We start from the raw sequence: 27,733 nt of genomic DNA, 5'->3' as shown, positions 1-27,733 counted from the left end.
CCTGGGCGCCAGGGACCAGGCCCAGGCCATGCAGCAGGCCAGGGCGGGGTCCCAGACGCCCACCGTCCGTGTCCAGCACTCACAGAATCTCCTCCAGCGCCGGGCAGAGCATGAAGCCGGCAGCGAGGGGCTTGGCAGCCTGGTTGTCTATCTCACACGAAACCAGGCTGTGGAAGGAGAAGGGGCCAGATGGAGGTGTCTGAGTCTGGGGCACCTCCCCAGCCCCCCTGTCCCCATGCCCGGAGGGAACTGAGTGACCAGGGGCCAGGGTACGTGGGAGTCTTAGAAAAGTGCCCCTCTGGGCCTCTGTCACTTTAAAGGCCCTCTCAGGTGTCCAAGAGGGCTGCCCCTCTACCCTCACCCCCAGTTCCCCAGGCAGTCAGGGGAGGCTACTTACTCTATCTGCCTAAGTAGTGGGAGCCCCTGACAGAGCCGTGGGACCTGTCCGGCCAGGTTGTTCTCTGCCAAGCTGCAGGGCAGAGACACGCCTGTGAGGGGAGCCGCCAGATGCTCCCCAGCCGCCCCCCTTCCCAGGCTCCACAGATCCTACTCACCTGATTTCTTCCAAATGCGGGCATCCATCCAAGGCCTGGCCCAGGCTTAGTGCCCCCTCTGGGCCCAGACGACTGGACTGCAGGCTGGGGAAAGGGGAGAGGATGAGGGGAGCCTTGGGGAACCAGATGTGGGGATTGGGGGGCCAGATCCCCCAACTCTCAGCCTTCTCTCAGGCTATACTGCCAGACCTTAGAAGGTCTCTGTGTAACAGCCATCCCAAGCTTCCTCCCCACCCACACAGGACCTGGGTGTGTATCAAGGACCCTGGCTTTGGAGTCTGAGATCCCAAGTTCAAGGTCTTGACTCTTTCAAGTATTAGTAAGGTAAGCTCTTCATGCCTCTCCAGCCTAGAAGTGCAGCAAATAGAAATCCTGGCCCCCAGGGCTGCTGTGAAGCTCCAGTGAGACCAGGGACATAAACTGTGAAGTGTTAGGGCCGTGCTGCAGGGCCCTTTGCTGACACTCCCTCGCTCTCCCTGAGATGGGACCGGGGGCACGCTGAGCTGGGATCATTGCAATTCTTTTGCAGACAAGGAAACTGAGACTCAGAGGGCAGGACCTTGGCTGCGGGCACACAGGGGCTGGTGGCAGAACCAGGACGAAGCTGTGGCTCCTGATCTCCCTGCCCCAGATTCCAGAGGCAGAGGAGGAGCAGGTGGGAGAGGGGGCAGCCAGCCCCAGCACATGGTAGTTTGCCTGAACCCAAGGCAGTTCAATCGATGGGACGTTGACCCCCAAGTTTTCCCGGAGGAACCCTTCCCAGCTAGCCCTGCACACACCACAGATAGGGAGACACTCACTGTAGGATTCTCAGGTGCTGGGGCAGCCCCCGGGCCAGCCCCAGGGCTGTGGGATCCCCCAGAGGGTTGCAGCCAAGCCTGGAGGAAGACAAGGGATGAGGCTGAGCACCAAGCTGGCACGCCCCAGACCCTTGCCCTGTGCCCACTGGGGGAGATGAGGGCCAGGGGGCCCTGGGGACACACTCACATAAGCTCCTCCAGGTGCTTGCAAAGGGCGAGCGACTCTGCCAACTGCATCCCCCCAGCTGGGCCGATGCCATTCGCTGAGAGGCTGAGAGAGGGTCAAACATCAGACCGTTGGACCCCCCATTTCCTCCCCAACACATCTGCTGGGGCCCTAGGAGACAGCACCCCACCACCCACCCTCCCAGCCTAGTAGGGCAGAAAAACCCAGAGAGCCGCAGGGTTCTGGGCTGGCTCAAGCTCCCAAAGTGAGCAAGGCCAGGAGGTCACCTTGGTGGGGCACCATGACATGAAGGGAGAAATATCAGCCTGAGGCAGAAGCCAGTGTCTCCCTAGACTGTGGGGTGGCCACGGAGGGCCCCTGTTGGGAGGGTTGGCCACTCACTCCATCTTCCGGAGCATAGGCAGCATGGGCAGGACGGCAGCTACGTGCTGGGCACCCGTGTCTCCAATCTGGTTGTGGCTCAAGCTTGGAGAGAGAACAGCGGAACTGGAACCCTCAGCCCGCCCCCATGTCGCCTGGTCCACATCCCCCTCTCAGACGAGGAAGACACTGAAGTCTAGAGAAAGGCCTCAGCTTATGCTGATAAAGTCCCCTTACACTATGTTGAGTGACGACCTCAAACTCTTAAGATGTTCGGCCTGATGTCTGCCCTAAGTCCTTCTTGCTGCAATCAAGGTTCTCACATCCTATCTTTGGGTCTCCCAAGGTTCTGCGTCTGGGATTATGCTGTGTAGGACTTGGTGAAGGTGATGAGTGTCACTAATAAGTGAGGAGTGTCTTCAAGAGGCCCCTTGCTTTTGTCATCTTCTCCTGCCTAAGTTGTCTTGGGTCTGGGGAAGGGACAGACAACTCACCCCAGCTCCTCCAAGCTGGTGGCAGCTCTGAGAGCCTTGGAAAGGTGGTAGCAGCCGATGTCACCAATGTCGTTCCTACTCAGGCTGGAGAAACAGGAAAGAGGCGAAGAGGCCTTAGTCAGGAGTAGAGGCCTTTGCAAGGGCTGGGCTAAGAACTCTACAGCTTGCAAAGCCTTTACATACGCCAGTCACAAACTTCGGGGGGAGGAAGGACGGGGAGTGTGCGCATGGCTGCACCCCATGTCCGTGTGAGAAAACAGAGGCCCAGGGAGGAGCTGTGACTGGTTTAAGGACTCCCCGTGACTCTCAGGCCCAGGGCCGCTGGCCTGGGAGCCGAGGCCACATGTCTTGGTCAGGGGCTGCCAGGCCAGCCCGGCTGAATGCGGGTTTCACGCGGGTTCCACAGTTCAGGTAAATGGTTTCCCGAGGCATCTTTTTCTAATCTGTGCAAAAGTTGGGCTTTTCCTTAAACCCAGTTATTGCCTTTTCTGAACCCCGACTGAGTCCTGCCTCTGTGAGGGGGGAAAAATAAAGCTGACGGTGCAAACTTAGCCCACACGAAATATCATCTGAGGGTCGTTTTCTTTTGCAAATTACACTTTAGCCAACTGCCTTCTGTTCAGTTACATTATGGGTGAAGTGACCTGCTCCCACATGATATGCTCCCCCAAACCCTCTGACCTCATTCCCTAAGCACTCTACCGTGCTGCAGGGGCGAGGCAGGCCTCAGATAAAAACAAAGCAAAGTGTTGTGCCCTGCTTGGGTTTGTTTTTAGTTACCATATTTTTTATTTTGAAAAGTCACGTGAAAAGAGTGGGTGATATTTGTTTATCAAAGTGGCCAGGGGCACTGGGGAGACTACCAAGGTCACCAGATCTGAGTCTGGACCAGCGATTTTCAACTGGTGAGCTGCAAGGATTTTTAAAACCTGCACTTCCTGACTATTTAGGCAGGGGGACTGACCTCTTTTCCCTTAGATTGTCAGATAAAAAATGACAACAGCTAATACGATAGCTGTTTGGTGAATGAATCAAAATCACACCTTTTTTTTTTTTTTTTGCCAGATTGGCAAAAAATATATATATTTTTCGGTGTATGCAGAATTTTAGTAACTAGTTTATGCACGCCACAAGATGAAAAAGGTTGGCAGTCGCTGGTCAGTCTGACAGTCTGTGACCCCGGAACAAGCATCGCATGGGAGCTCGTTAGGCAACCCAGACCCACAGCATCAGAAATGTCGACCAGAACACAGGGTGAAGTTGGCACATGAGGGCTGCTCTAGGACTTGGTGCCACCCCCTTAGGTCACTTTTAGGAAGCTGGTGGCATTAAAAGGCAAGAGCTGCGGCACCCACCTGGCAGGACACAGGAGTGTGCCAAGGACAGGAATATGGAGGGTCCTCAGGGAGGGGCCCCCAGGGCTTCCCTGGGCGGGTGGTCCCAATAGAGCTGGAAATCGAGTCCCCCCCCCGACCCCCATTCCCATGGGGCCACTCGGTCACTCACCAGAGACTCTGCAGGAGTGGCATGTGGCTCAGTGCTTGAGTGAGCAGAGCCAGGGTGGAGTCACCCAACGGGAAGTGGCTGAGGCTGCAGGGGAAGAGGCCAGAGGAGGACTTGGCGTTGTGGGGGTTGGGCCCCAAGTACAGACCGAGGCCCGTTCCAGTGCTCAGCCATGCCCAGGGACTGCCAGGGCACCACTTATGCTAACCCAGTGGGGAAAATCGCACACAGCAAAACTGCCCTGGGAAATCTAAACGCTGTTCCTCTGCACAGATGATTATTAAGGCCATCCCAGCGGCACTCTATTTCTGAATCACCCTGGGCTCAGACTACTGACCAGTAATCGGAGTGACCACCTGTCTAACATATCCGACAGGCCAAGCCCTGGGCTCAGGGCCACCTGGAGAGGTGGGTCTGTTATCATCCCCATTTCACAGGTGAGGAACACTGAGGCTCAGAGCGTCACAAAGTTCGTTCAAAGTCACACACAAAAAGTGTCAGCATCAGGAACAGAACCCGAGGTTACGGGGCCCTGACCATGTGTTACTCAAGGGAACCAGCCTGGGCAGGAGAGGGGAGTCATAACAATAATAGCCAATACTTGTCTAGTGCCAACTCTGTGCCAGGCTCTATTTTATAACATGTATTTATCTCATTTGATCCCCATGATGACCTTGGAAGGAGGGTACAGCTATTATCCCCAAAGTTAAAATAAGGAAAAAAAGCACAGAGAGGTTAAGTAACTTGCCTAAACTCACACATTAAGAGGGAGAACTGAGAGGTGACAACTGTCCTGGTTTGCCTAGAATCAAAAGGTTTTCTAGAATGTGGGACTTTTAGCCTGGGGCAAACTGGGACAGTTGGTCACCCTACCAAGTATGGAACCCAGGTGATGTGGCCCTAACCAGGGTCCGTGACCTTAACCATCTCATTACAGTGGGACAGGGGGAACACGTTGGCTGGGTTTGAGGGGAGTGGCTTGTCAGGGAGGACACACTCAGAAATGACAGATCTGTCCTGTTCTCCACAGCCCCTCTAGCTCCAGGGGCCCAGGTGAATACATATTTATCACACACATGAACGAGCCAATAACAACCTCATTGGGCCTCCAACGCTCCAAATAAAAGCTTCCAGAAGGCAGGGAGGCTGAGCAGAGAGCAAGCACATCGTGCAGAAGCCAAAGGAACAGTTTAGTGGGAAGACAAGTGAGTCTTCTGGCCAAAGGTGTCCCTAATACTGCTCCCCATTCCTGGGCCAAAGAGGGCCAAAGTGACAGGATTTCATTGTTAAGTGGCAAAATGTCAGAAGGTTACTTTTAAACTATATTCAAAACAAATGTGGGGGGAAAAATCTGGAGAAAAGTTCACCAACTGCTCTGTCACAGAAGTTTCCCAGGGGTGTTGCTGCCAGGGGATTTCACGGCCTTTGTGACATATCTCTCTCATGACGGAACTTTTGATAACTAGTGTGTATTTCTGGTCATCAGAAGAACTTGGAGATTAAAAGCAGAAGATGCCTTGTTAAATGTCCCGTCAAGATGCTGTTAAGTCTGTGCAAGACGGCGACTTGTCCTCTGGACTGAGGCTGTTTCTGGCGTTTCTAAGAATTTGGTGACTCTAAATTATAGGTGAGAGTTCAAGTTGCCAGTAGCTACAAAATGATGGTAGGCCAATATTGGGCAGTGGACATCCATGGATTTTTTTTCTGCCCACATTTTGTTTCCTTATGTTAATAGCACCCTGAAAAACCACACCCTACTAAGCCCAGATAATTGAGTGGGCACATGACCCAGATCTGGCCAATCAGAATACTGGGTGCCCGTTGATGGTCGTTCTTCTCTTCCTTTGGTACAGAATACTGTGTGCTCAGAGCCACAGCGATTGGTTTAGGGATGGGCATGTGACCCGAGCTTGTTCAAGGAGACTCAACCTAGGGCCTTTTTGTAGGTTCTGGGAGAAAGGTGCTCCCTCCACCAAGCTGGAAGAAAGTAAGCCTGAGCAGCCTGACTGAGAACGAAGTCAAGATGGACAGGAAGAGAAAGAGGGACGGGTAGGCGTGGGGAGAACAAATATAGAGAAGCTGGATCCAGCCAAGTCTGAAGTCCGTTGCCTTGTACTTTTCTGTGACAGGAGCCAATCCATTTCCGGCCTGGGTGTGTTGGAGTGAGAATTCTGTTTCATGTGACCAAGCATTGTGATAGCACCCAGAGCCAGGTAAGGAACTCAAAAGGAGGGCATTCAGCGCACCAGGTCCATTCAGGAACTGGACAGCTTTTTATTTTTTTTTCCAATCCTCACCTGAGGACTTTTTTTTTTCCATTGGTTTTAGAGAGAGAGAAACGGAGAGAGGAAGGAAGAGAGAAATATGTCTATGCGAGAGAGAAGCGTCGATTGGTTGCCTCCTGTAGGCCCCTGGACTGGGGATTGTACGCACCAGGATCCAGGATTGGGCCCACAACCCAGGCATGAGCCCTGACTGGGAATCAAACCCGCAACCTTTCAGTTACGGGATGATACTCCAACCAACTGAGCTACACTGACCAGGGCAGGGACGGGACAGTCTTTGTTCACAAAAGATGCAAAGGTCCCAGGCATGCTCCCAACAGCCCCTGCCCGCCATTAACCACACCACTCACTCAAGCCTCTTCAGCCAGCACTTGTCTTCAAGGGTCCCGATCAGCACCAGGGAGCCCTCCTTGCCAAGTTGATTGTTAGACAAGCTGTTGGGGACCAAGCATAAGGTGAAGGCTGGACAAGCCTGCCCAGCCCCTGGAGCTGAGCTGTCTTTTCAGCACCCCCTTACCCCCTCAGTGCCCCCAGGAGCTGGTCCTAGACCACCCTTCCTGTCCAAGCTCCATGGGGGCCTTCCTGGCTCTAACAGTGGGGCTCTGGGGTCCTTGAGGAGGGGGCATGGTGATCACAACGGACTCAGCTAAGAAATGATGCTTTGGATGAGGACTGCAAAAGAGGAGGGTGGGGACAAGGGACACAATGCACGCGCGCACGTGCACACACACACACACACACACACACACACACACACAGCGTGATCTTTCCTTTCCTGAGCTCTCCCTCCACCCTGGCACCTATAAGCCACCCTGGGCAGAGAAGGGTTAGGGTCTACTCCCCAACTTCCCAAAGGCTCGCCTGTCCTCTCTACCCCTGGCCCTCAGCTGGGCCAGCCCTTCCCATACCCCTCCACCCCGAGACTCACTCCAGCTCCTCCAGGTGGTGACAGTGGCTCAGACCAGACACCAGGTGGGCCAGGCCCTCAGAGCTCACACAGCTGGAGGCCAGCCTGGTGGGGGGTCAAAGGGCAGCAGGTCAGGCAGGAGCTCTGGGTCTTGTGAGCTCTGAGCACTGAAGGCAGAGGGTAAGGAAGTGGGTGGGGAGCGGTTCTTGGGGGGCAGTGGGAGAGGACCCTTCTTTCCTTCATACATTTCTCCCACCGTGGGATTATTGAGACAAGATATAGCTTGGAGACAGGAGCATAGAGTAGTTGAGCATTTTCCCAACCCACGATCATTGACAATTTATGCCATAAGTGAGCATCACTGTAAAGTCTAGCTAGTTACTGTCATGTTCCCTGAGCTCTGCACCTTTATTTAAACAACAAATAAAGGCATTCGAGAAGTATTAGAGATACATTGGCAATCAGCTGGATTAACACAGGACTGAGTTAGAAAAGCTCCACTCTGCAACCATCATACTGTATATGACTCAGGCAAGAACTACCAACAAATGCCACCATTCTGTGCGTGAAAGTTTGAGGAAGAACAGGATGTTTACACAGTCTTAAAGGATCTCCGTAAGAGAGACTTGTTAACTAGAAAGGGAAAAGAAAGTGGTAGCCTTGCAAGTGAAGAAACCTGGCAGACGCCACCTTAACTGGGTGGTCAGTTAACATCACCAGGAAGGGGGCACATAGACATCGTGTACATCCAGATGGGATGCACCGAGAACACAACAGTGCCTCTGTGACACTCCTGCCCAAAATGCAGAACCTAAATGTAAGCATGAGGAAATGTCAGGCAAACCGGAGCTGAAGGACAGTCTACAAAATAACGGGAATGTCAATGTCATGACGGTATCATGAATGACAAAGAAGGACTGAGGCCCTGTTCCAAATGGAAGGAGACAAGAGAGATGGAAGCTAAATGCACTGTGTGACCCGGATGGGGGAGAAAATGCAATAAACCACATTACTGCGACAACGGGCAGAACTGGAATATAAACTGTAGTTGAGCTCACGGAGGTGTACCAGTGTGAAAGTTTCTCCATTTTCTGTTTTTACGGGAATATGGGAGAGAATGTTCTTGTTCTTAGGAAATTCACTGCAATATTAAGGGATGAAGGGCATGGTTATGCAACTTGCTCTCAAGTGGTTGAAGAGAGAAAGAGGGAGAGGGGAAAAAATGAGGGGAGGGGTGAGGAAGGAGGGAGGGAGGGAAGAAAAGAGCAAACGTGGGAACAATGTTGACAACAGGCACATTTGGGAAAATGGTATATGGAAGTTCTGTTTTCTTGCAATTTTTCTATTAGGTTGCAATTATTCCCAAATAATAAAGAAAAAGAAAAAAAATGAAAGAGTATGGAAAAGGGAATTACTTTCTTGCCATGTGACCGTATCTATGACCACATCACATCTGTAGGTGCATCCTGTCTAGGGCTGAGTGATCCCAGACCACGGGGTTTGGACACAGAGTTCCTGAGCTCAGGCCGGGGAGAAAGTTCTGTGGGCACAGGGCAGGGCAGGGTCGGGCAGGGCTGCAGGGGGCCCAAGTGACTGTCTTGTCTGCATACCGGAATTTCTTCAGCTCCGTGAGGGACAGGAAGCTTTGCAGCAGCGACGAGCTGGCCTTGCAGAGGTTCACCTGGGACAAGCTGGAAAGGGCCAAGCATATTCCAGAGAATCAGGCTGGACAACCTCAGGGATCATCAGTCGCATGGAGATGGGGAGGCCAAGAAAAGGGAAAGGACAACCCACGAGTTCCTGGTGGGGCCGGGCTCCCCTGTGGCACCCTGGGGCTGCTCCCCACTGGCCAAGTGTGAGTCTCTCCTGCCTGGGAAAGCAAAAACGCCACAGTCTGGCACTGCCCCAGGCCCTGCTCATCCCATCCTGGCCTGGCTAGCCTCTCACGTGTGTCCTTGAGTGGGCACTGGGGTGGATCCGAGAACTCAGGGTCCCGGGCAATTTCGGGGTGCTGACCTGAGCTGCTGTAGCCAGGTACATGTCTCCATCAGCTGCCTGACAAGAAGGCTGTGGTGGGTCCCAAGGTCACAGTGAGCCAACCTGGAGGTAGACAGGGAGGCAGCCGTGTTTGCACACCTGGGTGAATATCAGGGACTCAGTTCCTGCCTGTGAGGACCTTACCTTGAGGGGGTATATAAATGCTAATCAAATAAAGCTTCACGGTTTACAATTTAATTATGGCAGGTGCTGTGAAGGAGATCCAGATGGGGAGCGGGCATGGCTATGCAGGTTGTTCACTACACGAGGGGACCTAGCCAAGGAGGGAAGTTAGGGCTGAGATCCAGCTGTGATCTGTTCCCCAGAATGTGTTCATCCCAAAGGGAGGACTTGACTAAGTGTTGAGGTTCAGAGGGGCTTATCCTGAGACCTGAAGGATGAGCGGGAGTTAGCTAAGTAAAGAAGGAGAAAGAGGGGAAGAGAAGAGAGAACATTCTATGCAGAAAGCAGCCTGTGCAAAGGCCCTGAGGTCAACAGTAGGTGGTCTTCGATGAACTGAACGCTGGGAGGGAGGACTGGAGTCGCGTCTGGGGTTTGGGGTGGTGATGGACTGCATGGAGAAACAGATCAACCCAGACCTCAAGGGCCAGGTAGAAACTTTGGACGTCAAAGGACTCTGAGCAGGGGCATGAGAAATGCGGGTTAGGAGCAGCAGTCCCCACCCCATCACCAGCCACTGCCTTGGAGCCCCAGGTACTGGGTCTCACCTGAGGGCCATGGCCTCTGGGTTCTCCTGACGAGGAAATTTCAACTGGACGCAGAGCTGCTCCTGGGTCTCAGAGACACTGAGGAGGGAGGGGGCGGCCAGCGTGAAGCCTGTGGCAGGCTCCAGGTGGCTGAGCTGGAATCCAGGCTGCCCAGCCAACTGGCCCTGAGATCCCAGATCCAGCGGGGATCCGGACATAAGTCATGGGTCACCAAAGCCCTTGCTCTCAGGTCCTCTACATCATTCTGTCACCCCGGGTCACAGAGCTACGGTGTGTGTGACTGCAATCCAGGGTCCACTCCTAGACAACCAGTATGGCCTCCCAGCGGTGTCCCCTGGGATCCAGCAGCCCTTTGTCTTGATCTGGGGCCTCCGTCCTCTTTCTGGCACCGCAGCTTGACTACTGCACAAGTCTCAACAAGCATGTGTGGCCCCTCACATGTGCCCCAGGAGCTCCTGCCATTTGGGGACCCAGAGAACTCACAGGACAAGAGACTAGAGGAGGGAAGTCCCAATGGTCAGGAGCTAATGAAGAATTCAGAGGGGGCCTCCTCCCCGGACTCACCTTATCTCGGTGACATAGCCTGAGGCCTGGGCGCAGACCTGGAGCAGGGTGAGCAGCCCCCCTCGGCGCATCCAGGGCTCCTCCACCCTGGCATAGAAGGAGACACAGATGAAGGTCCCCGGAAGCACAGGGAGGGAGGGGCGTGCCCTAGAGGCTTTTTGGGGGGTTTGCTTATTTTAAAACTATAAAATTATACAACTAGGCATGAGCACAATATGAAATTAACATGCTCATTCCAAGAGTCATTGCAACAGTCCAAACAGAAAATGTTACTTCCTAAAATAATATTTTTAAATGAAAGAAAAGGCCTACACCACGTGACATTGCAAAGAGAAGGAAATAAAACTGTGTAAAACGTGATTCCAACTTTCTGTTTGAAAAAAGGAAAAATATATATGGAAAGAAGAAGAGATAAGGAAAATATATTAAATGTGAACAGTAGTTGTGTAGATGGTAGTGTTCTCACGATGGTCTTTATTTTATTTCTTCTTTAGTTTTCAATATATTCTGGACTTTTTAAATGTGCACACATTAACTTAGACACAGGAAAAAGATATTTGTTTAAAATACTCTAAAATTATATTGTATTTTTTTTTCAAAGTACTATTTTCTTCTTATGCTCTCATGGACTTTCCCACAAACTGCTACAATTAATATATTATATGTTATCTTTTAGAGTAAGAAAAGTTTTATGTTAAAGTGACATTTTGGGGGATCCAGCAATTCTGGGTACGTACCCAAAAGAACTGAAAACAAAGATACAAAGAGATAGTTGTACATCTACGTTCCTAGTAGCATTCTTTACAAAAGCCAAGAAGTGGGAGCAACCCCAGTGCCCGTCAGTGGCTGAGCGGTGGGTAAACCAAATGTGGTCTGTCCACACAGTGGAATCTAATTCAGCCTTAAACGGAAGGAACATTCTGAAACATGCGACAACATGGATGAGCCCCAAGGTCATTATGCTGAGTGAAAAAGCCGGTCACAAGAGAAAGCGCTGGACAATTCCACTGCCGTGAGGCTCCCAGAGTCGTCAAAGCCATAGAGACAGACAGCAGAAGGGTGGCTGCCGGGGGCTGGGGGAGGGGAGCGGGCCGTTGTTAAATTGGGCCAGGGTTTCAGTTTTATGAGAAGTTTCAGTTCTGGACATTGGTTTGCACAACAATATGTGTGTACTTAACGCTACCGTACACTTAAAAACAGTTAAGAGGGTCAAGTTTATGTTATTGTATTATACCACAATTTTTTTAAAAATGTTATTTTGGGGAACAAGCAGACTTTATGTGTCCCGTTATAAGCGTCTCCGAGAAGTGACCGACCAGCACTGGACATGAAGTTGATGTTTTTGACACAAATATGTAACGGAACCAAAGCCAGCCTTTTCCTCTTGCTCCCAGCCCCAGGAAAGCCAGGGGCTAGCGGAGCAAACTCAATGCTATCACAAGGAAGTGGCCAGACAAGAGCCCGAAAGTGGATCAGTCTGCAGCACAGCAGGCTGGTTCTCTCAGCAGGTCACTGATATGAAAGAGGAAGGGGTGGGGGAGGGGGGGGGACGACCCAGATTAAGAGTCCTATGAGTCATCCTTTCCCCCATCCCTTGCCTGCCTCCTGGATCCATAGGACAGCTGTCCCATACAGGGACCATGGGACATTTTAGACTGGCCTGGGAAGTACATGACAGTGAGGAGTTGCTAATGAGTTCTCTGGGTGTCCTAGTTCAACTGTGATTATGTAGAAAGTGTCCTTATTCTTTAAAGATTCATGGTGAAATGTTGGAATGATATTTTATGAGATCAAGTGAAGCACATTTGGAAAACTATGAACCATCGTCAAACCTAGGTGATGGGAATAGGAATTTTCAAAATGATTCTACTTTTCAGTATCCTCTCTAGTTCTGAAAGTGTTGTATACATTGACCGCAGTGGACACGAGCGTAGCATTCGGTGTATGTTGCTGTGGACCCCAGCTGGGCGTCCTCTGCAGCCCTTTCCTCTCTTCCTTCGTCCCCAGGCACCTGCCCTGAGGAGGGCAGCTTCTCTGTGTGCCCGAGGGGGGGGTCTCTGCTCAGCTCTGCCACCAGGTGGCAGGGTTCTGGGTGCAGGAAACGGCCAGGGTCTCTACCCTGGGGGGCTCACACTCCACTGCCCACCCCTGCCCCTTATTCACGCCGCGCACCCCCCAGGGGGCCCAGAGGAAGACGCTACCTGAGACTGAGCAGGCCCGCTGGCCACCGCACCAGGCTCAGGAGGACGGCCAGGTCATCCAGGCCCAGGCAGCACCGCGTCAGCCTGGGGACAGAGGCAGGTTACAGCAGGGGCTCCAGGAGGGATCCTCCGCCCCTCAGCTGCCCCACGGGATGGTCCCAGTAACTCACGAGAGCTCAGTCAGCTGCCGGGCCTGGCTCAGGCTTGTGGCCAGTCTGGTCATGTGCTCTGGCTTCAAGATGCACTCTCTCAGCCTGCGGGCAGAGGGCAGAGGGCAGAGCCTGGGGGAGGCCCGTCAAGGCTGCTGTCCTGCTTCTCCCCAGTCCCCGCCCCCACCAGGACTTACGGGGGCCCCAACGGATGCAAAGGCCTGGACCAGGGCCTGAGAAAAGGCCAAGGATGCAGCTTCTGCCCTGGGAGTTTCCTGTCTCTTTGGAGAGACAAGCCCCCAAGGAAGTGCTAGAAGCGAGTCACATCCTGAGCCCTGGCTGCAGGCCAGGCCCTGTACCAGCCTCAGGTGAGCACGGAGTGCCTGCCTATGCGTAGTATCTCACTGCATTCCAACAGCTCCGTTTATTGGCAGAGACATGGTCTGACCCAAGGACAAGAGCTGGTCGGAAGTAAGGCAGAGTTGGGTTTTGATTCAGCTCAGCCTGACTCCAGACCCCAAACCCATAACCACCCCCCAACTCTCACTTTATTCCAGGTTCCCTTGGAGAGAAGAGGGCCTGGGATCCTCTCCACGGCCCTGTGTGGCCAGCAGACAGGCCCTAGACCACTGTCTGTGGACGGGCCAAGGAGACAGCCCGCACAACGCCGTGGGTGGTTCATTCAGACGGAGAGGGGCCTCTGGAGCTCTCCGGGAGGAGCTGACATCTGAGCTGGGTCTTACAGGGTTGGGGGCATTTCGTCTCAGGAAAGGCAGGAGAGAGCATGTCAGGCTGAGCGGCCGGGGAAGGGAAGCTTCATCAGGCAGCGTGCGATCAAGGGGCGGTGTCCTTTGTGGCTGGATATGTGCTGTGTGTATTGTATACATGTGTGGTGCGGGTATGTGGGTGTGTGGGTGCGTTGTGTGTGTGGTTTGTGTGTTTGGTGTGTGTAGTGTGTGTCTGCTGTGTGTGGTATGTGTATTGTGTGTGTGTGTTGTGTGTGGTGTGGATGTGTGTTGTGTATGGTGGGTGCTATTATATGTATGTTGTGTGAATATTGTATGTGTGTGGTGTGGGTGTCTATTGCATGTGTGTGTAGTGGTGGGTGTATAGGTGTTATGTGTGTGGTTTGTATGTGCTGTGTGTGGTATATGTGTGTGCTGTATGATGTGGGTATGTATTCTGTGTGTGGATGTGTGGGCGTGTCGTATGTAATTTGTGTGGTTAGTGTGGTTGGTGTGTGTGGTGTACGTGTGTACTGTGTGCGTGGCATGAGTGTACATTGTGCATGTGCAGTGGGTTATATGGATGTGTGTTGTGTGTGCAGTGTGTGTGTTTGGTATAGGTGTGCATGATGTGTGGCGTGTGTCTGTGCGTATGAGGGTGCTGTGGTGTACGCACAGGCATGGTGTAGGGGGTGAGGGAGGACGTGGTGAGAGGTGACAGTCAGATCAGACTATGAGGGTGATGAGCAGGCTAAGGAATTGGAACTTTATCCTGGGGGCCATGGGGAGTCACTGAAGGTCTTGCAGCAGTGACGTGACAGAGTCAGATATGTGTGCTGGGAAGGCCCCTCTGGGTGCCGTGGGGTGAATGGATGGAGGAGGCGGGGCCAGGGCCGTGGACCAGTTTTCAAACCATGATCACAGCTGAAGTCAGACATGTAGAGGAACTGACCCAACGCAGTGGTGGGGAGAGACAGAGCCCAAGGTTACTGAGGGGTAATAATAATAATGATAATAGCTCATATAGAACTCAAATGAACCGGCCCTTTCCAATGACTTTATACATTTTAACTCATTTAATCTTCACAGTAACCCTAAGGCAGATGGTTCTACTATTATCCCCCTTTTACAGATAAAGATCTGAAATACAGCGAGGTTAAGTAGCTTGTCCAAAGTCACACAGCTGGTAAGTGGTAGAGCTGGGATTTACCACCAGGTGACTCCAGAGTCCAAGCTCTTAACCATGATACTCAGAGACCTCCAGACTTAGACTTCGGATGTGGCTAAGAGGTGCAAATACAGTGTGAAGGCCCTACCTCGGGGCTGGAAGTGTGGGGGCGCAGGGGTGCAGATGAGGGGCAGTGGGCATGAAGCAGGGTGCATGAGGAGGAGAGGGCCAGCAAAGAAGGACGCATGAAGCGCCCATGGGGTCAGCCTCCTCTGCCCCCCTTCCCCCATGTCCCCCCTCACCCCAGACCAGCCATTACCTCAATGTCTTCTCAGTCGCCTCCTGTTGGGAGAAGTGGATCCAGAAGCTCTGCTCGGAGCCCAGGCTGCAGAGAGAGGGGCATGAGGAAGCCAGGGGCTTGCCAGAGTCCTCAGGACCCATGTGCCAGGGGGTGCCCGAGAGAAAGGGGCTGGGGTGCAGGGGCAAGGGAGGGGTAAGAAGCCTTTGCCAAGCAGAGGAGACCCCAACCCATCCCATGAGCACACTAAAACTTGGCCTTTCCCACCCATGACCTCCCTGGTCCCCGTGAGTATGGGAGCTGTGACCCCACATTCAGTGAACTGTGAGATTCAGAGGTTGGCCTAATCACACAAACAGAGGCCACTAAGGGTGGGGGTCTTGCCTCCCCCACCACCAGCAAGTGGCACCAACATCATCTTACTTCACAGTGGCCTCCCGGACACGTGGGCAGGAAGGGAGAGTCTCAATCAGGCACAGGGCGCTTTCCTGTGACATGCTGTTGTTACTCAGACTAGAAGACAAACAAGGTTCAGGGTGGGGTGTGGGGGGCAGCACCTCCGTGGAGCCCTTCCCAGCACCCCATCTCCCCTCCAGCTGTCATCTCCATGTCCAAGGACCCATTCTGCAGGTGGAGACACTGAGTTCCAGAGAGGCCAGAGGGGCCCTATCTCCACAGGGACAGGACAGACACCAGAGCCCAAGTCCTCGAGAGCTGCATGCTCTGTGCCTGCTGTCCTTCTGCTCTGGGACAGGGCCCTGAAGGGGCCAGGCTGGCAGCTCAGCCCCACACAGAGCACCAAGCTCAGCTGCCTAGCACTGGGGTGTGTCCTGACTCTGGCTGCCTGCCTCCCAGGTCACTGGGGACATCAGATGAGAGTGTGGATGACTTCCTGGGGCCCCTCCGTGTTGTGGGAACAGCTCCAAATCTGTGTCCCGTGGATTTGATCAGAGGAGATTCAGGGATGGGGTAGACCAGGAGCTGGGACAGTTAAGATCCTGCATCAGCTGCTTAGGGATGAATTGTTACTCCCTGCCTGGAGCCAGCTGGAGTCACCAAGCTTAGTCGCAGCCTCTCCTGGTCATCTGGTGGGGGCTCTCCCCATGGTGGGCAAGAAGAGGAGGAGGAAAGAGCCCAAGGTGGGGAGGTGTCAAGGTAAGAACCATCCTTTTCGCCCTGTCTGGTGTGGCTCAGTGGATTGAGCGCCGGCCTGCAGACCAAAAGGTCGCTGGTTCGATTCCGGGTCAGGACACAGGCCTGGGTTGCAGGCCAGGTCCCCAGTTGGGGGTGTGCGAGAGGCAACCACCCATTGATGTTTCTCTCCCTCTCTCCCTTCCACCCTCCCTCTTAAAAAAAAAAGAATCACCCCTTTCCCCTCCCCAGTCCTTGTCCTCTGGAGTTCTCTAGGGATCCCTCAAAGGATCCCCACAACTCATGCTCTTGGCCTGGGGCGTCTTCCTCCTTGCCGGCCCTTGCTGTCCCTGAGACTGCGCGTCACTTACTTGAGTGAACCGGAGATGCACAACCGAGGCAGACACTTCAGGAGGCACCTGAGCCCGTCATCGCCCAGCTGGTTGGCGGAGAGGCTGTAGGAGGTAAGGGGGCGTGGAGGCTGGTTAGTCCTGCCTCCTCCACGGGGGCCTCCTCTCCAGCGACATCCCTCTGCCCACGCAGCACTCTCGTCGCCCCCTTTCACATCACTACCACCAGGTGGCGCTGCTTCCGTCCCAATGTCACCCATTGCCACCAGCTTCATCCCCTCCTCACTGCTTAAATCACCAAGCCTCCCCCTACACACACACACCATCTCCGTCACCACCGCCATCATCCCCATCACACAACAGCTCCGTGTCCCCAGCACCACAGTTACCCAGTCCCCAACTGCCGGCCACGCCCAGGACCCGCGCTGGCTTCCAGGGGTTAGAGAAAAAGCTATTAGCTTTCACTACCTGCGCCCTTGGCCCACAGCAGTTGGGAGCTGCCGTGGTGGACCGAGACTAAATTCAGGGGAAAGACGCTCAGGGGGTGTGTTTACCCAACAGAGTTCCTCTTTGAATTCGGGGATGCCATATTGGAAATTGCACTTGGATACTTTCTCACGTCCCTTCATTGGAGCGCTGCGGGTTCTGCCCGTTGAGACGCAACCTGACTTGTGGGCCCTGGAATATCTGACTTTTGTCCTGCATCTTTGCACCATATTGTTCCTGATTATGACACTTGGAGGCTTGTTTATTTTGCCTTTTCCTGAGAAACTGTAAAAATTAGTTGGTCTCACAAGGCCCGTTAATAATCTTTAAAATAAGAAGTACCTTCTACAATGAAAAAAACCCCAAACTCAAAAACATAATGCTTATTACTCTTTCTTTGAAATACAGGATTTCCATCAGCCATGTTTCTCCTCTTGGCCGCACCATGGCAGAAACTGAACTTATTGTTTTCTGTATACAGCCCTCCATAATTCCCATAGGCCCTAAGCTAAACTCCTGACAGCTGTGAAAAGGCTGCCTTGTGCTGGCTGTGGGACCCCGGACGAGCCCTTAAGCTCTCTGAGCCTCAGCTCTCCCATGTGTAAAGTGGGGATAACAGTACCTAGGTTCGTTGGGAGGATAAAAAGAACATCTAAAGCACTTAGAACAGCGGAGCAACTGCTCAACAGACGTTGGCTATTATTAATATTCTTCAACTCATGCGGGGCTACCCTATCTGGGCCCCCAAGACAGGCCTCGCAGATATATCACTTCTCCATAGTACAAAAGCTCTCAGGTCCCCAGCCAGCTGGCTCAAGGACCCTCTGCAGGCTGAGACAAACTGGTGGGTCCCTCCTGTGAGGGCCCAGCAGCCAGCAGGGCTCCAATGCCTGGTTCCACACGAGGCCAAGGGACTCCTGTGGCCCTTTTTGAAGTACCCCCCAAATTGGATCAAGGCTACACTCTGAACTAGCTCCACCGAGGCAGGAGTGAGGGCGTGGGAGGGACAAAGTGGGTGCAGGGGAACTTGAAGGAGGTGACCCAGAGTCCCGGGCATCCCGATAGCTGGCCCTGAGAGGCGCGCGCACACACACACACACACAGATACACACATACCCCCACCTCCAGTGCCACCCAGGCGCACGCTCCCAGACTTCCCTCCCCGCCCCACTCCCCCCCACTTACTCCAGCTCGCTGAGGTTGTCACACCTCCCCAGAGCCTTGCACAGCGGCTCCACGTGCTTCTGGCGGAGGCCGCAGCCCGTGAACCTGCTGGAGGAGGGGGAACGGTCTGGGACACTGAGCCTCTCAGACCTAGTCTGCCCTGGCCTGTGGCGGGGGTGGCCTCACCCAAGCTGGGACCCTCTGGAATACCTAACATCCACCACTTCCCCCTCCCCTATGGCAGATCCCACCTGCTTCCCCCGTCTGCCCATGCTCCCTCTGGGGAAGTGGTTCTCGAAGGGGGAACTTGTTAAGATGTAAAGTCTGGGAACTCAACCCAGACCCACTGAATCAGAAACTCTAGGGGCAACGCTCTCCAGGCGATTCTGATTCAAGCTCCCGTTCCAAAATGACAGCTCTTGGGGTCACTTTAATAAACAGACATGGGGGGGGGTGTTAGGGCAAGGTCTGCCCAGGCAGAGGGCTATAGATGCTGGAGTTCAAAGGAATGGTAAATCTGCCCTTGAAAGGCCTAAAAGGAGACCATACAATAAGGTAAAGGAAGAGCCTGTGACCAGCCAGAAACTAAAAAAAAAAAAAAAAAAAAAAAAAAATCATACAATCAGGAAGTTCCCAAAACCAGTATTTCAGATTTTTATTCCTGTTCCTTTCCTTCACTGTTTTCCCAATGGTCCTAAATCCCCTTTTATGCTACTTTTCCTTCCTAATTTTAAATCAGCTCATTCTTTTTATTTGACTCACTTACAGTAAAAGAAAACCCTGTATCACTTACTCCAATGGGAAGCCGGCCTCGCCAGCCAGAAACAGACGTGAACTCCTGACGGCAAAACACCATCGGTAAGTCCCAGCCAGATGCTGACAGCTGCTGAGCACGCTCTTTCTTAAGAACGGAGCTTAGCATTAGGTCTTAAGGACCCACTAATACCCAAACGGAGATGTCTTCTTGGTCTCAGAGGGAAGAGAGACCTCACTAAAGATTCAGTGAACTTGGTCTCTGTCCTATCTTCTGGACACCCCTGGCGTAGGAACCGTCACGGCGCGCTACAAGTCAGGGTAGTGTCAGGCGAGGACAGGAGTCAAAACCTGCAGCCAAGGCCACCTGTTTTGGGATGGCTTGCAAGCTAAGGGCGATGTTCCCATTTTCAAAGGGTTGAGGAACAAAATCAAAAGAATAGCAGTTCATGACACAGGCATTATATGACATTCGAGTCGCCGTGTCCTCTATGCTGTTGAACTGGCACGCAGCCACGTCCACGGCTGGCGAGCTGTCTGTGCTGCTTTTAAGCTACAGCTGTAAGGCAGCTCTGACAGACTGTGTGGCCTGCAAAACCCCAAATCTTTATAATCTAGCTCTTTACCAAAAAAGTCTGTCTGCCCCCAGGCTAGGAGTGCTGTAGGAGTGCTGTAGGAGAGCCTAGGTTCCGGTCCCCAGCTGCACCCCTTACCACATGTAATGGGCACGGTGACCACAGTTGTGAGGTTTATAGGAAATGATGTACATAAGGCTCTCAGAATGGTGTCTTGCAGCCCTGGGTAGGTAGCTCAGTTGGTTAGAGTGTCATCCGATACAATGAGGTTGCAGGTTTGATCCCCGGTTGGGGCACATACAATGACTGCATAAATAAGTGGAACAACAAATTGATGTTTCTCTCTCTCTCAAACCAATAATAATTTTTTTTTAAAAGAGTGGTGCCTTGCAGATGCTCAACAAATATTAACTCTTCTGTTTATTATTTCACAGCTCAGGATGCGCTGGTCCAAGGGCCCTTGGGAGCCAGTGGTATCAAATAGTTATCAAAAATGTCACCTTTGCATTCAGAGGCCATCCTCCTGCCCCATTATCCTGCCTCCAGTGCAATACCTGCCCCCTCTCACCGGGGTAACCACACAGCACTGACTGGTTCAGGAGTCAGCAGCGGAGGGACCCTGGCACCTATGCCACTCATGCCTCACAGGTTGTCTCATTTAGTCCTTGCAAATGCCCTGCAGCATGGGGTCTCCCTTCTCCTGCCGCAGAAGCTGAGGATCAGAGAGGTTAAGGAAACTTGCCCAAAGTGCCAAGCCCTTGTGGAGCTGGGATTTTTTAAAAATTTGTTTTTAATTGTATTTATTTATTGAGGGGAGAGAGAGAGAGAGAGAGAGAGAGACTGAGATTTGTTATTCCACTTTTTTATGCATTCATTGGTTGCTGTATGTGCTCTGAGCTGGGCTCGAACCTGCAACCTTGGTGTATTGGGGCTATGTTCTAACCAACTGAGCTACCTGGCCAGGACTCTGGAGCTGGGATTTAAAGCCTGGTGGGCAGGTTGTGAAGTCCTTCTTCTTGAGTTCTTAGCCTGGTCCAGTCTGACGTGTACTGCTTTGCCTTTGACAAAGGACAGTGCTCTCTGGACCCCTGCTCCTTCATATGGGAGAATATAAGTCCCCTTGCAGGTCCTCCTAGGGGGACGTTCTGCACACCCTCTGCTGCCTGTGCTCTGGCCATTCAGGAGCCAGGTCGACTGGTCCCCAGCACCGAATGGCTGCCAGGGCATTGCCCTGGGGGACTTACCCACAGCACCCGCCTTTCTGCTCCTCTCTAGACCTGAAGTGCAGGCTCACGTCATGCAAGGACCTGGAGCACACAGTCCTTGGGTCAGCCACCCTTGGCCACAGCCTCAGGAGGCCCCCAGGAGGTTACCCTCCCGCAGAAGCTGAGCCTCTGACTTGGGTCCTACCGCCTCCATCCTACCCCTCCCACCCACCAGACTTCAGGCCGAACCCTCCAAGACCAGCCCAGTTGTCCCAGGGCAACACCCACCTGAGATGCATCTTCTGAACTCGTGGGCACAGGCTGAAGAGTTGAGCCAGCAGGACGGGGCTTTCTGGGGACAGTGGTGTCTGGCTCAGCCTGAGAAGGAAAGGGGCAAGACCCTAAGTCAGCGAGTCAGAGCCCAGCAAGATCAGTGGGCAAGGAACCGGGCTAGGCTGGAGGGGAAGGACTGAGGGGATGAAGAGGACTGGCGGGCCAGCACAGCAATAAGGAAGGAGTGGGGACTCGGGAGGGACAAATAGGGGCTTGGGGTCACACAGACTTGGGTTTGAGCCCCAGTTCTGCATACTGGCTGTGTGTCCTTACATGAGTCATTTAAGCTCTCTGAGCCTCAGCTTCCCTACCTTGTTAACAGGACTTGACTCATAGGATACCTTCCTCTGCAGGTGCCGTGAGGATTTAATTACATAGAGCGTGCACACTGCCTGGCCGATACCCATGCTTGTTACTAATATACTGTTTCCCTCTTAAGCAGAGACTTACCAGGCGAGTCTTGCTGACAGAGAGTAGGATGTGTCAGCCCTTAGAATGGCTGTTGGGGGCTGTCCTACAGGATGTTTAGCAGCGTCCCAGACCTCACTCCTCACTAGATGCAGGTGGTAGCACTAATGCCCCCTAACTGTGTCTCCAGAACTCCCCCCCCCCAAATTCCTGGCTCACAGCCGAGCACAAACACTCCGGACTGAGTAATACAAAGTGTAAGTCCTGGCGACAGGCAGGCCGGCCATCTAGTTCCAAAGACAGATGCTGTGTAACAGGGGTGTAGAGAAGTCCCTCTCTGGCCAGAGGCTTTGCCCCTGTCCATTTTAACCTTCTGTGTCCAGAGCAGCCCTTCCTGACCCGTTCTCTCCTGGCAGGGTAGGACCAGAGTGGGTGCCTGGGGGTTGGTGTGAGCTCAGCCACACTTGTCCACCCCCGGAAAGTCACCGCCTCCCACCTTCCTCCGCACAGCACTCAGGGACGGTGGGGATCCTGGCGCAATGGGGGCCGCCCCAGGTGTCCCGGGGGTCCTTAGCACTAGGACTTATGTTGCTGTTAGTAACGATACAATTGAATTTCCTGCTGTATTTTTCCATCTCAGCTGCAGCTTTTCCCCCTGCTAGAAGGTTTAAACTAAATCCTTTTTAAATTCTAACCAGTCTGAGCTGAAATTAGAAAACAGAATTATAAATACTTTAGGGGATGCTGCTAAATTCCCCTTTTACCAAGTGGGATAGGACCTTTAAAAAATGGTGTGTGGCATACACATGACCCACAGGTGGCAAGTCCTGTTCTAGGAGCAGGTGACTTTCCCGTGGGAGGGGCGAAGTCTGATAGCCCATCTGTCTTGTTTGAGTCCCATCCCGGGGGCAGGGGTTGGGGAGTATTAATCCCATTTATCAGATGAGGAAACTGAGGCCCAGAGGGGTCGAATAACTCCCTGGAGAGGGTGAGGAGAGAGCTGGAAGTAGACTCGAGCTCCCAGTTGTGACAGATAAAATGGTGACAGAGCCCAAGAGAAGGAGGGATCGGGAGGGAGGGGGTGGTTCTGCAACGCACAAGCCTCAGGCTGCGCAGAAAATCGGGGAAAAGTCTTACTGTAGGAGGCTCAGCTGCGGGAGCCGGGGCAGGCGCCCCAGCAGGGTGTTCAGGCTCCGGTCGCTCAGCACCACGCGTGACAACCTGTGACAGAAGGCATCTGAATGAGGCGCAGAAGTCCCCGGGACAAGCGGGGGCTGGGCCGCATGGCCAGAGCCGGCCAGGAATGGGCCCTAAGCCAGGGTTGGGGCCTAAACATTCCCTCTGAACCCCAGATCCTGGTGATATCGTGGGGGATGGAGGACAAGGAAGGTCATGTACACTTAGGGGGCGCTGGGTGATGACAGGTTAGCTTTCCTTGACTTCTCAGAAGAGTGCTTTTTGCAGTATTGGCTGCAATGCTACAGAAGGAAACAAAACAAAGAAACTAAAGCCAAAAACCTGAACCAAAAATACTGGAAGTAACCTGGATGTCTACCTATACTTGACGGGGGGTTGGGGGGGCAGAGGAGCTGAATAATTTGTGGCACATGCAAACAATGGGGGGTTCATGTTAAAAGGCGAATATTGTGTAAAAAACATCCATCAAGGACAATTAAACATTGAGGGGATATTTGATGATTTTAATATGTCATAAAACGACGTTACTATTTTAGGGTCCTTATGACTTTGACTAGGTTTAGTTTTAAATCCTAGCTCTGAAGATCATCTCTCTCTTCACCTCTAAGAGCCCTAACCTTTCCCCTGGATAATCAGCAACCCCTGAAGCAGCAAAAGGCAGTAGCCCGGACCTGAGTGATGATCAGGCTAAAGAAAACATCTGGACTCAGGTATGACTCAGCTCCTGACCGCTAAGGTGGAACAAACAAACCCCCCTGGATACTTCCCCATGAGACTAGACAGAAGGATGCTGGAAAGGACCTCAGAGCTGTCCTCAAGACCCAGAGAAATGATTCATTACCCTGACCTCATCTCCACCAACCAATCAGTTCCCAGCAGAACCCCAAACTCATGGCCTTCCGTGTCTCATGATTTTATCCTATAGACGCTTTAACCTACATGCCATCAGGTAGTTCTGCTTTTGAGCTTAGCTTCCTGTTCTCCTGGAAGGCGCTAATCATAATAAGACAGGCAATATTTCTCCCCTGTAGTTCTCGGTGTCTACAGTCCCAGGTGGGTGAACTCTTTCAATACTGGTTTTGTGGTATGTTAAACAATAGAGTACTTATCTTTTAGCTATGCATACCGAAATATCTACAGATGAAATTATAAGGTGTCTTGGAATTGCTTCAAAATGAGGTGTGTTACACACATGTGTGTGCCTATGCGCAGGCATGTGTGTGGGTTGGGGCCATGGAGTGATAAATTATTGAGGGAGGTAGAGGGGAACTAAGACTCCATTACACTATTTTCTCTGATTTTATATATGAAGGTCTGTCTGGGAAAAGTCCAGCCATTGTTAATATGAGGAGAACGGTTTGCGTGACATCGATGTAACCTCGTAGCTAAGGAAAGTGGACTGGAATGCGCATGTGTGAACAATGACGACTTCACTGTACTAGTTAGTGGGGACAGAAGACATCGTTGAGTGAGCATGTATACTGTTTGGCTGTCACATTCAAAATGACTGAGTAGAGTAATGAATCTGCATCAGATTTTGTACTAAGCTTGAACATTCCTCCATGGAAACTATTTGAATGATTCAGAAGGCCACAGCTATGGTGATTGGCAGCTTCATCATGATGATATGCCTGCTCACACATCCTGTATCTTGTATGTTCTTCAATAAAATGTCTCTCTTTTTCCTAACACTTGGCTGGATACTTTCTGGACATACCTCATATACTTATCTCCATAATAAAATTACTTCTAAATTAAGAAGTAACTCTACAGAAATAAAATCTGACCATCAAGGTCAACATCAACAGTGAAAAGTCAAGTCCATAGCTCACCCCTCTGAGATGGGCTGAGGCGGGCCCTGCACCTTGGTAGTATTTCTTGCTCCAAACCCATCATCCCAATCTCACCATGAAGAAAACGTCAGCCAAACCCATATTGAGGGACATTTCACAAAACACCTTACCAGGACTCCTCAAAACTGTCAAGGTCATGGATGACAAAGAAAGATTGAGAGGTTGTCACAGGCCACAGGAGGCAAAGACAAGACAACTGAATGGGAGTGGGACCTGGATGGGACTCTGGATCAGAAACAGAGCCTTCGTGGGAAAACTGGTGAACTCAGAATCAAGTCTGAGTGTAGTTAATAGTCACGTTCCAAGGCTGGTTACTTTGTTGTGACAGATGTGCCATGATAAGGGATGATGTTAACCACCAGGGGCTGTTGGGTGAGGGACCTCTCTGGACTAGCTTTGCCGCTTTCCTGCAAATCAAGTCAGAAACTATTCTCACATAAATTGTTTAGGAAAAAATTTGTTGGTTCTTGATGGCTTCGTATTCCGGGAAAGCTCGGTGCAGAGATCTTCCGTGATAAGATCCTGTCTGTTCACAATGTTGGAACCCTGCCCTCTGTGTCCAATGTGTTTGAAGTGGTAGGAAGTTGTGGAAGGAGCCACGTCAGTCAGGTGGTCAACACGGACAAGCTCGTGACAAGGGCCGGGAGGGCACGTGAGATGGGAACTGGAAAGCAAAAAAAGGCCAGCAAAATGGCAAAGCGACATGAAGTAAAATGGCAGAATTCGGCTAGTCTGTGAGTACAAAGACGGAAAAGCTGGGTATGCAAATGCAAGTGACAAGGAGTAGAAAGTCACAAGGACAATGACAACATTGATCTGATGAGTGGAAGGGGTTGCTTAGGTGAGGCAGGCTTGTCTTGGGTTTCTTTATCTTAAGGTAATTACTGTTAGTACGACCACAACAGGGACAACAAAAGGAAAGGCTGACTGTTGACTTAACTGAGGACAAGGCTGAGGCCCAGTGACTTCAAAGTCCAAAGTTCCCTGCTTGAGGGTGACTCAGCCAGGACTCCTAGTTCCAAGTCCAGGCTTTGGTCACAGCCCCAGGTGTTCTGAGTTGGGGAGCTGGTCACCCAAAGGGGGATGCCCTGAGAAGGGCCCTTCAGAAGCGAGGCCCAGGTGGGTGCCAGCCATTGTGGGGGCTGTGACTGGAGCCCCTGGGTGCCCGGAGTTGAGCCGATGGGGAAGGTAAAGCCGCAGGCCCCACATAGCCTCTCTCAGTGGGAGGGCTGAGGAGCTGGGCTTTGGGAGCAACAGGGCTTCTACCAATGGGTCAGGGAACTCCCATGGGGCTGGGCTGTGGGGTCTGGTGGGAAGCAACCAGAAAGGACTCCCCTGGGTTCGAATGAGGACACGCCTGCACTCCCCCCAGGTCACCGCAAAGATGCCCACATTGTGCCCTCTGGGGCTGTGTCCCTCTTGCTTACTTGACTTCCAGGGGTCCGGGGCACTTCTCCAGAGTCTCACAGAGGTGGGTGAGGCTCGGGGGCTCCAGCTGACATTCCCTGAGGCTGAAAAGTATCAGTGGGCAGAGCAAGGGGTCAGATCAGAGAGGGCTCAGGGCCCCTGTCCAGCGCCAGGGGCTCTCTGCTTCTCCCAAGAACCCTCCTCCCCAAGCTGCAGGCTGTAGGCTGCTCCTCCACTGGGCACACCTCCCACCCCCAAGTCTCCCAGAGCGCCCGTTCCCCTCAGTGTGACCCTCTGCGTGCCCAGCTGCCCTACTCCTGCCCCGAAGTGCCCCCCACCAAGTCCTGCCTGAGTCCGAACCGCTCACCACGTCAGCTCCCTCCAGCTTTCCCCTCTTGCCTCCCTCCCATCTCTCTCCACCCCGCCAGTGCCCTCTCTTTTAACAGTGCAAGCCCGACCAGGCTTCTCCTAGGTGGAAAACGCTCCGTGGCTCCCCGTTATCCTTAGGGCAACAGCGAAACGTCTTTCCCTTGGCCTCGCTTGCCTCCACTCTCCCTGCATAGGCTGCGGCCACACTGAAATGTTCCCCAAGAGCCAAGTTTTCACTCCTCCAGGCCTCTGTGCAAGCTGGCCGCCCTGCCTGGCTATCCCCACTCCCTCCTCAGGACAGGGGCAACCGTTCAGCCCCTGCTTGGCTGTCTCTTCTTATGTGAAGACACCAAGGCCAGGAGAGTGGAGGGGCCCAGCCAGGGTCTCATAGCCCCTCACAGCGGAGCTGGAAAGTCTTCAGAGAAGTCAGGGTGGAATTGGAATGCTGGGCCCGCCAGCTCCATCACCCGTCCTCATGCTCACCCTCTTTCTTTCCCCTTCTCTCAAATCCTCTTTCCTCTCTCTCCCAGTCCCCAGCCTGCCCCCTGACCCCTGGCTCTCCTCACTCCCTGAGCCCCCACCCCATTATGGTTACCCCCAAACGAGAAGTGGGTAAGGCGGTACCAGAAGCTCCTGGGGATGCAGGGCTGACCGAACCCCGAGGCCTGGGCTCCAGCTGGCAACTCTGGCAGATCCCTAGGAACGGGGTAAACATTTTGAGAGGGAAGTTCAAATCACCTACATTGGAGCTGGAAGGGACCCTTGTGACAATCAAACCCCTTACTGTACAGGTGTGGAACCTGAGGCCTAGGGAACGGAAGCCACAGGGAGAAAGACAGCAGCTTACACCCAGGGTGGTGGCACCTGACCAGGTTGGGGGAGCCAGGGCAGGGCCCCTCCTTGCTCTGCTCATGGATGTGGCCTTCACATGACTTCTGTGGCCCAGTGTCACCATTCTTTTGGCCTCAAAAATCCAGATGGTCCCCAGAAATAGAGACCCTAGATCAAGAAGCAAGATCACCCCGGCCTGGGACCACCCCTGGTTTCAGACAGCCACCTGGCATGGCGATGTCGTCCCCTGTCACGTCAACCCCGCCAGTCCCACATTAGGCGGCTCCTGGGCCCGCCAACCTCACAGGTGAGACCGGGGTGCCCCACTAGGGGGCAGCAGGCCACATCTATGGAGAACTAACTATTGTTCGTTATTTACAACAAAGACTTGGAAACTTCTTCAGAGCACTGACGGTTGCTCTGGCTTCTCGAATGTGACCCTCAGAATGTGAAAGGTCAGTGAGTCATATGAAACCAGGAGGTCTGCAGAAGTCCCCGAGAGACAGAAATTCAGTTTCCCTCTTCCCTCCTACACAGCAGCTATCTGCCAGCACCTGCTCTGTGTGGCATCACCCACCTTCCCTCTGCCCTGGCTTGTTCCAGGAGAGATTTATGGCAGCTGATTACTGAGAGAGAGAGAGAGAGAGACAGAGAGAGAGAGAGAGAGAGAGAGAGAGAGAGAGAGAGAGAGAGAGTGTGTGTGTGTGTGTG

General features: G+C 52.8%; 1 protein-coding gene across 1 annotated transcript in view; it reads right to left on the bottom strand.

The window, feature by feature from the left end:
* The window catches only part of NLRC5 (NLR family CARD domain containing 5), a 73,686-nt gene that overhangs the window by 3,459 nt on the left and 42,494 nt on the right, over nt 1-27,733 (bottom strand). The window contains exons 21-45 of the mRNA XM_090260742.1: nt 26,816-26,887; nt 25,843-25,926; nt 22,503-22,586; nt 20,913-21,002; nt 20,664-20,726; nt 18,113-18,199; nt 16,463-16,546; nt 15,384-15,473; nt 14,982-15,047; nt 12,791-12,874; nt 12,621-12,704; nt 10,420-10,506; nt 9,856-9,933; nt 9,107-9,190; nt 8,701-8,781; nt 7,112-7,195; nt 6,534-6,617; nt 3,902-3,985; nt 2,396-2,479; nt 1,923-2,006; nt 1,542-1,625; nt 1,355-1,432; nt 555-638; nt 398-469; nt 84-167 (exon numbers count right to left, since the gene is read on the bottom strand). Of these exons, the coding sequence (XP_090116868.1) occupies nt 84-167; nt 398-469; nt 555-638; nt 1,355-1,432; nt 1,542-1,625; nt 1,923-2,006; nt 2,396-2,479; nt 3,902-3,985; nt 6,534-6,617; nt 7,112-7,195; nt 8,701-8,781; nt 9,107-9,190; nt 9,856-9,933; nt 10,420-10,506; nt 12,621-12,704; nt 12,791-12,874; nt 14,982-15,047; nt 15,384-15,473; nt 16,463-16,546; nt 18,113-18,199; nt 20,664-20,726; nt 20,913-21,002; nt 22,503-22,586; nt 25,843-25,926; nt 26,816-26,887 (2,040 nt within the window). The remainder of the gene's footprint in view (nt 1-83; nt 168-397; nt 470-554; nt 639-1,354; nt 1,433-1,541; nt 1,626-1,922; nt 2,007-2,395; nt 2,480-3,901; nt 3,986-6,533; nt 6,618-7,111; nt 7,196-8,700; nt 8,782-9,106; nt 9,191-9,855; nt 9,934-10,419; nt 10,507-12,620; nt 12,705-12,790; nt 12,875-14,981; nt 15,048-15,383; nt 15,474-16,462; nt 16,547-18,112; nt 18,200-20,663; nt 20,727-20,912; nt 21,003-22,502; nt 22,587-25,842; nt 25,927-26,815; nt 26,888-27,733) is intronic.

This window comes from Furipterus horrens, unplaced genomic scaffold (genome assembly GCF_987537825.1).
Source record: "Furipterus horrens unplaced genomic scaffold, mFurHor1.1.pri manual_scaffold_13, whole genome shotgun sequence".
Lineage (NCBI taxonomy): Eukaryota > Metazoa > Chordata > Mammalia > Chiroptera > Furipteridae > Furipterus > Furipterus horrens.
The sequence above is the reverse complement of the archived record's forward strand: the minus strand, read 5'-3'. Positions and strand labels throughout refer to the sequence as shown.